General features: G+C 37.9%; 2 protein-coding genes across 2 annotated transcripts in view; one reads left to right on the top strand and one right to left on the bottom strand.

The window, feature by feature from the left end:
- The first annotated feature begins 991 nt into the window (after positions 1-991).
- Positions 992-7884, top strand: NFE2L3 (NFE2 like bZIP transcription factor 3). Its single transcript, XM_050326074.1, has 4 exons — positions 992-1456; positions 1884-1985; positions 2718-2801; positions 5115-7884. Exons 1-4 carry the CDS (start codon positions 1397-1399, stop codon positions 6321-6323), a joined length of 1455 nt encoding a protein of 484 aa, XP_050182031.1. The 5' UTR covers positions 992-1396; the 3' UTR covers positions 6324-7884.
- HNRNPA2B1 (heterogeneous nuclear ribonucleoprotein A2/B1) overlaps positions 2320-9928 on the bottom strand; it is a 24054-nt gene continuing 16445 nt past the window's right edge. Inside the window, exon 12 of the transcript XR_007630129.1 lies at positions 2320-2795. The gene's annotated coding sequence lies outside the window, so the exon portion shown is untranslated. The remainder of the gene's footprint in view (positions 2796-9928) is intronic.

Here is a 9928-nt window from a genome sequence, read left to right as displayed (position 1 = left end):
GTTCAGCAGCTGAAGACTCTACTGCAGGAGCATCTTTCCAGGCCACTTGGCTCCAGAGGAGCTGCTTAAGTCTTTAATAGCAGTTGTCCTTGACTTACTCACTTTTGATGGTGATGAATTTTATTAATTAGAATGATTAGCAGACTACATTCATTGGATAAATATTAGTTTGGTTCTCTGTAAAATTAAAGACTAGCCCTAATCTTGCAAGCACAGAACTATGGGACCACCTTCATGCCTGTGAGTAGCTCCATTGAACTCATTTAAGTGGTTGCAGGTAACTACACACCATGTTCTCACTGTCCTGGGTACTAAATTGCCTCTTCTTCTCTTTTACTACATGGAGAAAACTGTTGGTTGGGGGTTTTTTGTTGTTGTTGTTGTTTTGTGCATGTATGTATGTGTTTAGGCAAGTAAATTTGTCTTCTCATATTTGGCAGTAACAAGTCATCTGGTCATTTCCGACCCCAGCTGACAAAGAAGACATAGTGTATTGGAATATCATTTCTAATGACTGGAAATTGTGTTAGGCGTCATTGAAGGAAAGTACCTCTTACATCACAGTGACAGATGAGGGCCCTATATGTCTATCTTTTTTTACAAATGACTGTTTATAAAGCTAAAGTTCCCTTCCAATCTCGAAAAGAAAGTACAGAAAAATTGAAAGCAAAAAATAAAATCAATTTTAAATGAAAATAATTTTCATATTTTAAAATATTTAAATAGAATGTATAAAAATGAAAATAATATTAATTTATTTTGAAAATGTATTTACTCTTACTCCAATATCCTGTTTTTAAACCTTTTTACATTTAATCTTTAAAGTGTTTTGTATGAAGCAATAATTTAAAAATTATTGCTTTTATAAGCAATACTATTTTAAATATATTTTAAAATAATATTTTAAACTATAAAATAGTTTTGATGACTGTTAGAACTGCAGGTTTAATACAGTTTATGCTTTCATATCAAACCTGTAAAGTAAATAAATCTGTTGTGAATTTTAGAACAGAACACCATCTCGTTATGTTTGCTGCTGTTGAAAGCTTGTCTTTTCTGCTCCTGCCACAGCATTTTGTTGGGGATATGTGGAACTAATACAGTGTGGCCACTTGATTTTCTGGTTGCCATTCCACTGAGTTTCACATTTTAATAACACAGACTTGCCCTATAAAAGCTGAAATGCCAAAGTTTTTTTAATATAAATACATATTTTTAAAAAATATAAATTAGCAGTGATTCCTTCTTACCCTAGCAATACCCCTGCCCTATAATAAACATTTTAAAAGTCTGATGATATGACTACACATAAAATAAAACTTGAAGATTGTTTCTGAGACCACTAAATCTGAACAGCTTCACCACTGGAGATTAAAGAAACTCATCATTTGGATAAATGGGAATGGGTAATGAAGTGCTGAAAGTGAGAGGAAACAGAGTGGCAATTACAATACACGTAAGTGAAGGATTTTGCTAACTGACCATATATATATATATATATATATATATATATATATATATATAATTCCATCACTGAGTGGCTGGCTCGAATATGTTGTGAAATGACATACAAATGACATCAATAGCCCAAACTTTTTATGAAATCACATCATCTGTATTAGAAGAATTTGTTTCCAGTGTCCATTTCTACTGCAGATGGGTTCAGTGCCTGGGCACCAGAATAGGAGGTGGTGGCTGCCCACCTGAACTGACATTGGTCTCATTCTGCCCACAAAGTCCACACAGTCAGTTCATCCACATGACCTATTCAGTGTGTATTTTATTTGAAATGTTATAGCTGTAGAAAAAAAGAAAAAAGTGCATTTTAAAGATTGATTTTGACAGTGTGTTACATAATAGAACTGTTTTATTTGTGTCTTCAGGATGTTGATCTGAAAGCATGTCAGGAAGCTTTGGATGTCTGCTGTCCACACCGAGAAGATGATCAGTTGGAACTGCAAGAGGAGGAGAAAGACATAAATCAAGTAAATGATGAAAAAAATGGGAGAAGAGAAAACTGTGACGAGGAAGTGAGGGAGGATATAGGGCTTATCATAAAGATAAGGAGAAGTGAAAAGAAATGGATTAAAGGTTTTGAAAGGAATATTTTATTTCCTCTTTTCATTTGGAATATCCCTTGCAAAGGCAGGAAAGGAATCATCACTTTGGATGATATTTTGTGAATGATGCCCTTGTACACCTTCTTGAAAATTGCCTCCTCCCCTCCACCCCCCAGTACAGTTTATGTAGTTGAAATATCCTAAAGTTTACAGAAAACACTTGCAAATAACCATTTTTCAATTTAGTTTTATTTTCTCCATCATGAAAGTGTTGTGCTTGTGGGCAAGGCTTTTCTTTTGCCTACAAACACTAGGGATGTGGATGATAAATTATGCTGCTCTCACCATTTATGTGAAGCTTGATGCTTGGATGTAGAATTCCATTTGGGACACTGGACTGTTTTGCACATTTTGGGTTTTGTTCTCTCTGAGAGCTACAGTGAAAAGGGCACTCAATCTACTTGAGACCTTGTGAAAGCTGAGCTGTTCTGCTAATTCTAGCAACGTGTTATCTCCCATCAGTATGAAGACTTGATGATGGGGTCAGCAGCATTCTTTCACAGAGCTCTGCTCTGTTTCCTCTCAGACTGTGATTTTTACCTCCTTTTATGTAAAATAACTGTCCTTTACAACACGTTTCTCTTTCTTCCGTCACAGAGCAACCGCAACCATGTAGATTCCCTTCTCTCCCTTGAGGGCTATTTACAGCTTCTGTCATCGCAGATGGAAAACATGCTAGAGGTAAATGAGAAAACATGTATTGCTAATAGATTGGAATACAGTCAAGGATTACTGGGTAATGACTTATACTGTTTCATCTAATAACCACAGCCTACCTCACCCACTCCAGGAATATATCAGCAAATCAAAGTAGTAAATCTTACCTGAAGATGCTAAAGATGCTCCTATCCACCTTTTACAGCAGCTGTCATAGGCTCTATTTGAAAAATTTTCCCCAGGAACTTGTCTGGGATATGAAAGCTACAGAGCTCTGTCTTTACTGTGACCTGGTGTTGAAAGTTGAATGGAGCCACTGGACAACCTAATTAGTTCAACTAATAGTTGCTTTTCTGAAACCTAATGCCATTTCATATTTATACAGCAGCTCTTGGTGTGTTTCTCCAGAGCAGCACTGTGTTATTACACAGTAGCAGCTATTGAGCATTTGTGGTGAAAGATTACAGTTGACATAAATACTGGGTCACGTACTTACCAGGTCACTACCCTCAAGCAGAACAGACCCATCCTCACTGCAAATCAGGTCAGTCAGCATTAGCAGCAAACCCATTCAGTTTCTGGCCTTCTGATACTATTGTTTACTTTCTGTGTGCCCGTCTTGACAAAAAACCCCAGTAGTTATCTTAATTGGAGTCTCCCTTCTCTCCCACAGCTTACAGCTGCAGTCATTAACCATGAAGCTACTCTCTACATTCCTTTTTTGAAACACTTCAAGGGCATCTTATATTCACTTCATCATAGGAGCCTCTTCCAGGGTCAATAGTATTTTCCATGTAACTTCATAGATTTGGGAATGTAACTACCTAGATTTGATAATCTCTAGGTTGGATAGTGCCTCCTAGCCCAGAAATTAGCCTTCTCCTCTGTTCAGTTCTGGTAAGGATTGCACACTAACAAGATGCAAAAGTTCATCAGTTTAGTTTTCTTTGTTCTCATAATTTGAAAGGAATTTGGCTGTAGCCTTCATGCAGCTCTAATAATACACAGTTCCATATTTTATTTAAGACTATTTACGCAGTACCATCTTCTGACAATCTTATCTGTTGAAAAATGGATTGATTGTTTCTTCCAGGTATCAAGTCTTTATACTGCAGGGGTTCTAGTACAAGGTAACTCCCTAGGAGAGATAAGCAACACCTTCTTCTGTTACCTGAGCTCTCAGTAAGGATAATAGAGACTTTGAGATGTTCTGGTCTTTATGGTACATCATTCCTTCCCTGTGGAAAGTGCTTTTTACATTGTCTGTTCAATGAATAGCAATCCAAAAGCCCTTTCCTGCAACACAGTAAGGATGCTCAGCTATGGAGGAATCCTTTATGCTTCCTACTAAATGTATTTATGTTTTCAAGTATTTTGTATCCATCCATGGATATGACTACTCTGCTTGTCAGCAAGTGACCTGACACAATCTCGGGCAGTGGCTCTGTACTTCTAAAACTATAACAACTATAACTCAGGCCCAGAAAAGGTGGACCTTAATGCTACTGGAGCATTATCCATCCAGTTTACTGTTTGGACTTCAGGGCTGAGGGATCACAAAACAGATTTATTTTTGTAAAGAAAAACTGAGTGGTAATTTAAAGTCAAAAGACATCCACAGAAGGTGTGATCTTGGCGGGGATGTTTCCTCTAAACTCACTAGCAAAGGAATTTGGTTGAAATCTGGTTGCAACAGACCTCAGTTAAGCAGAGCTAAACCAAATGTGGCACCTCACAGCCCCCAAAGCTTTATAAACTGTGAGACTGTGACAGCAAGATCCTGTAATGTTCCTGTCTTCCACCCCTCTTTTCTTTACCACTGTTCTCACTGGTTAACTTCTGTAGGTGAGCTATTTATCTTCTTTAAAAAGTTAATTTTCTAACAGGTTAGCACACTGAACCAGCTCACCCTTGAATCATCAATACCACTACCAGTGGAGGGCCATGACCACTCCTCCAAGAAAGACCTTTTCTTAGACCAGATCAGGTGTAACATACAAGTGTAGTTTGATGTACACTTGGCAACAGTCCCATTTCTACCCCTCAACACTCATCAGTCCCACACTGTCCTTTGCAAGTCCTTCTCCCATTCCTTAAGTCAGTTTACATCTGCACCCTTCCCACTTCCTTTTGCCATATGCCAGTATAGGTTATGCTTTGTAAAGATAGGAAATAGCAGTCAGAATAGCTAGAAAAAGAGTTTGACATATAAAAATTTGGCTTTAATAGAGTCAAGCAGTGGATTATTAAAAAACAAATTGATTGTGACTCTGTAGGCAAGGGATATAGAAGCATTAATTTTATAAAGATCCCCTTTTTCCCCCCATCATCTTTTAGGTGAGCTTACTGGAAGATACACAAGTTGCTACTTCTAGTAGAGGTCAAAGCCCATCATCCTTACACCACAATATAAATTTGACCCAGACGCTTCACCACTGTTTCAGTCCTCCAGATGCCATGCTACTAAGAACAGACTGCCCCACTCAATCAAATTCAAAACCGTGGCATTTACAAAGGCAAGAGTCTTTTCTTCAGTCAAGTTCTAATATCACAAATCCAGAAGCACTACTTCATGGGTCAAATTTGACAGGCCTGGTTTCAGCAGCTGACCTTAGAAACCTAACAGCCCATGATGATAATTTTGATGAAATTAAACTCATGTCTTTGGCTTTGGATGAAGACTTTGGTCCTCTAGAAGTTTCTCAGATCTTTGAAGAGTCTGGCTCAGATTTGGGACTATCTTTGAATTCAAGTCATAGCACCACCTCTTACTCAGTCTGCTGTGAAGATGCTGTTGGGTACAGCAGTGGTGTGAAATCTGCTCCTTCACATGGCATAGGAGCTGTTGATGGCCATTGCCAAGAAAACGCTAAATATGACCATGTGGAATATCCAGGTGATGCAGTGTGTCCTAGAGAAGCCACACTTCAGCAGTTTGTTTGTAACCACACTTACAATCAGCTGCCAAGCCAAGGAGCATCCACTCAAGAGCATCAACAGTTGCTGATGAAGAAATCGAACAATGTAAAGGATAGGTGCCATAATTCTACTGATACAAACCATAGCAGTGATGAATGCTCTGCAAAAGCTCTGAAAATACCGTTTTCAGTCGATGAAGTTGTGAGCATGCCCATCGACTCTTTCAACACCATGCTAGCAAAAAACCAGCTGACAGACACTCAGGTATCGCTTCTACGTGACATCAGACGAAGAGGAAAAAACAAGGTAGCTGCCCAAAACTGCCGTAAACGCAAACTAAATGCAATTCTTGACTTGGAAGAAGACGTGTGTAATCTTCAAACACAAAAGGAGAGCCTTAGAAAGGAGCACTCTCAGTGTAGCCAATCAATCAGCCAGATAAAGCAAAAATTAAACAACTTGTACTGTGACATTTTCAGTAGACTGAGGGATGACCAGGGTAGACCTGTTAATCCACACCAATATGTCATTCACTGCAGTAGTAATGGTAATATTTTCATAATACCCAAACACTTGGTTAAATCTGAACAGAAACAAGATACCACAAAGGAGCAGAAACAAAGATAAGATGGCTGAAGATAACGTAGGTTTTATTTCGCCTGGAAGAACAGAGAGACTTGTGTGAAAACTGGAGGTCAGTGATTACAGTAGTTCAAACAGAAACAACTACACTTGAGCAGAAACACTTCATATTCAAAGATCTGTCAAACTCAGCTGATTGTGATTTGTTAGAAAGTCTAAAAGCTGAAACTTCTGAATGAGGAAATCAGAGTTTTAGTCAGAATTAAAAGAGTTAGCCCATCATTGTAGGTGTAGTTTTACATACCTTTGTTAAAACTAGGAATTTTGTTGCTGATGATGGGGGGAGAGGGGAGAACATCAGTGGGGAGTAAAAGCCAGCTTTAGATCAAAGTTACACATGCAAGAAAAATGTGTTTTAGTCTTGAGTACCTGATTCTTCATACAGAAAGTGACCTTATTTTATTTTCTAGCACTGAAAGAAAAAGTGTAGCTCTAGTGCATTTCCAACTTAAATTCACTGTGGGTTCCCGTACTCTCAAGAGATAATCCATGCTTTGCATTTGTTCAGAACTGTTCTGCTTTTCCTAGTTTTCCCTTGAGAAGAGAGGCCCAGGAGGCTACTGCATTTTTCCTCACATACTTTCACCATCACAGCTTCAAGCAGAGATAATGTACCAAATAATTTTACAACTCAAATGCTCAATCTGCAAATAGATTCTGAAAGTGTCTGATTCAGTGGTGTCTTACCTTCACCCTCTGCAACTGAATAATTCTGTTTTCTTTCATGAAAACAACTGATGGTGAACAAGTTCCCATTCTGCTTCCTAGTGCCTGGGATATATTTGTGTACCTTCCTTTTCCCACTGTTTTGATACCTTCCTTAAGGAGAAGTACTAGAGTTTTTCTTTTTGGCTTTATTAAACTGGTATTTTTTAAGCGTCTTCAACCTTACAGATTTTTTTTTAATATTTTCCCTAATCTTTTTTGAAGTAAATTAAAATGAGCCAAATTACTGTTTATCTGTTCTTGTGACTATGAGTTTACACTGATAGCACTGTGATTGAAGTTTTTGGTTTTGACATTTATTTTTCTCTGCTATGAAAAAGAAGACACTTTATTCACTCACACACTTACAACATCCTGTCCTTTACTATTTTACAACCTGAAAAGGTTGCAAAAAGAGATGGCCTAAAAGGCATGTAGTGAATGACTGGGAAGGAATATTAAGGTATATTAGTCTGTAAGATATGAAAATAAATACTAATATCTAGATAGCACAAATAATTTTTTATATATTTTATAAAAAAGACACATAAAACTGGTTATGAAAAAAATTCTCATTGGTCATGGCATAATGACAATGGAGCAAATTTACAGTCACGTATGTTAAAAAAACTGCTTGTACCAACACGTAAGATCTACATATACAAGCTTAAATGCCAAATTATACTTTTTGAAAAAACCTGCCTGTACGATGTAAATCATGTTGGTTGCTTGCATTTATTTAAGAAAACTGATAGTGTATCAAGTGATATTTTCTAAAAAGGGGGCACTGACTCAGTGCCAAGTGCACTGAATTATCAAATGAAATCAGCCTGTTTGAACAATTTGCATTTTATATTAAAAAATTTCTTTTAAATAAATGTGTGCATGTTTTATTTTTTTCACCACAGCCTCAAATTCAGTGTAAATTCATAGCAGAAAGTTTCGTTAGTGAGGCTGTGAAATTTGCGGCTTCTGGTGAAGCAGCAGTGTGAAGCATATCTATCCTAACTGGTTTTCACAAGGAATTCATCTAATAGCTAGATCACAAACTTCAACCAAAACATGCAGTAGGTACCAGAAGCATATGCTGACTTGTGAACTTTATTTCTAAACTGCAGGGGGGAAAAGTACATAATTGAGTCAGTATTACTGTAATCTCTTAATTAAATGACATAATAAGCATTTGAAAGTCTTACCTTCTGCAGGACCAGGTCTTTAAGCCTATTTCCTTGCCCATGTGCACAAATTCTGATACTAGACTGGGCTCATAACTGATAAATCCAGAAAGCCAAGTAGTTGTTTTGGGGCCTCACAAGGGCAGAGGAAAAAACCAACCAAACAATAAAAGCTAATCCTTTCCTTTAGCAGCCACTGCTTCAGTAGCAGTGGCAAGTCTCTATGGACTCTTGAAAACCCAGGTGCTAAGATGACATACACCCAATTGGGAAACAGTTACTGCCCTCAGCTAACTTTACCCTCATTATTTTTCAATAACTGTATGTGTGAATCTCAATTTCCCAGAATTCAATGAACTACTGTACCCTTACAAAAACCTCTTAGGCAAAATACCAGTTTTGAGTGGACTGTAACAGTACTGACACAGACAGTGAGCATTAGGTCTGGATGTACTGCACCATTTTCTTTAACATTCAACTACCTGCCCATAGAACAGACAAAACTGTAGGCCAAATTCAGACCAATGTCCTGTTTTTACAGTTTGAGTGGACTGCCATTAATATTACCTAACTGGTGTTAGCTTTTGGAGTGTCCTTCCCTTCTGCAGTTATCTAATGTTTAAAGAAAAAAAAAAAAAAAAGGCAACTAAGTCCCAACATTGCTGTCTTGGATATATTTTATATTTTCACATCCTTCAATGACTTGTAGTTAAGCCAGACACCCTGAACCTTTTAGTATACTTCATTTTGCAACCCCTATACAAAAAATGCGAGACTGTACAGGACTTACAGAGCTATTCAGGAAGACAGGACTGATAAAGGAAACTTGTTACTGAAATGGTTGTAAAAGGTGGGCAACAACTGATTGACACCTGTCCAGGCTTCATTACTGGATAGATCTTAACTTTCAAGAAACCAAAGCCTAAAGTGTACAAATCAGGAACTTTATGATGTAAAAAATATGATGGATTATCTAAGATGCTCTGCGTAAAAAGCTATTAGGGCTGCATCCCACCTTACTACTACGTAGAAAAGCAACTCCAACATAGGAACAATAAAAACCTTAGGACACTGCAAAGCTGAGGATTGTAAATGTAGCTGTTGATTCAGCAACAAAAAACGGGAATGTCAAGGTGGGACTCTTTGAAATATTGTTCCCTATGGTAAAGCTAGTACATAGCCTGTAACACTTCAGGGTACCACTACATTTTTCACATTAATAGTGAAGAGTGAGAAGTTATCTTCGAGGTAGAAAAGGTCAGATTATGTATAAAGCCAGTGAGTGGTGGGGATATCACACTACATATATATTACCGCTATTACTGCTGGAAGCAACATGCTTGGGCACTACAGAGCATTACCTGCTGGCTGCCCTTAGATCCACACCTTTTCAGGAAAAACATCCAACCAGAAACAAACGCGAGCCAAGTACTTTATTAGATTGCAATACCCACTGTATGGTTTATGACATGTACGGCTGAACCCTCCTGCATTGGCATCCTGCAGACAAGCCCTCCCCGAGGAGTCACAGCACAGAGCTTGAGTACTACACACACACTGAATGACCACTACAGCACCGAAGTGCAACTTTACCTTCATGGGTTTGTTTTTATTCAACAGATTCGGCTTTCTACAAAGCCAAATTTTACAAGCTAAGTGTTCCTGCTCCAGAGCTTACAATCTAGTTTTAGATGGGAGAACCAGAAGAAG

This window comes from Myiozetetes cayanensis, unplaced genomic scaffold (genome assembly GCF_022539395.1).
Source record: "Myiozetetes cayanensis isolate MyiCay16 unplaced genomic scaffold, myiCay2020 scf1, whole genome shotgun sequence".
Taxonomy (NCBI): Eukaryota; Metazoa; Chordata; class Aves; order Passeriformes; family Tyrannidae; genus Myiozetetes; species Myiozetetes cayanensis.
This window is presented reverse-complemented; position numbering and strand designations above follow the sequence as displayed.

What these genes read in the sequence shown, in the direction of transcription:
- NFE2L3 (XM_050326074.1), top strand. Translation starts at nt 1,397, where the DNA reads ATGGGAATGGGTAATGAAGTGCTGAAAGTGAGAGGAAACAGAGTGGCA. An exon ending in GAGTGGCAATTACAATACAC is followed by an intron (nt 1,457 to 1,883) that starts GTAAGTGAAGGA and finishes TTGTGTCTTCAG; the next exon opens with GATGTTGATCTGAAAGCATG. An exon ending in AGGAGAAAGACATAAATCAA is followed by an intron (nt 1,986 to 2,717) that starts GTAAATGATGAA and finishes CTTCCGTCACAG; the next exon opens with AGCAACCGCAACCATGTAGA.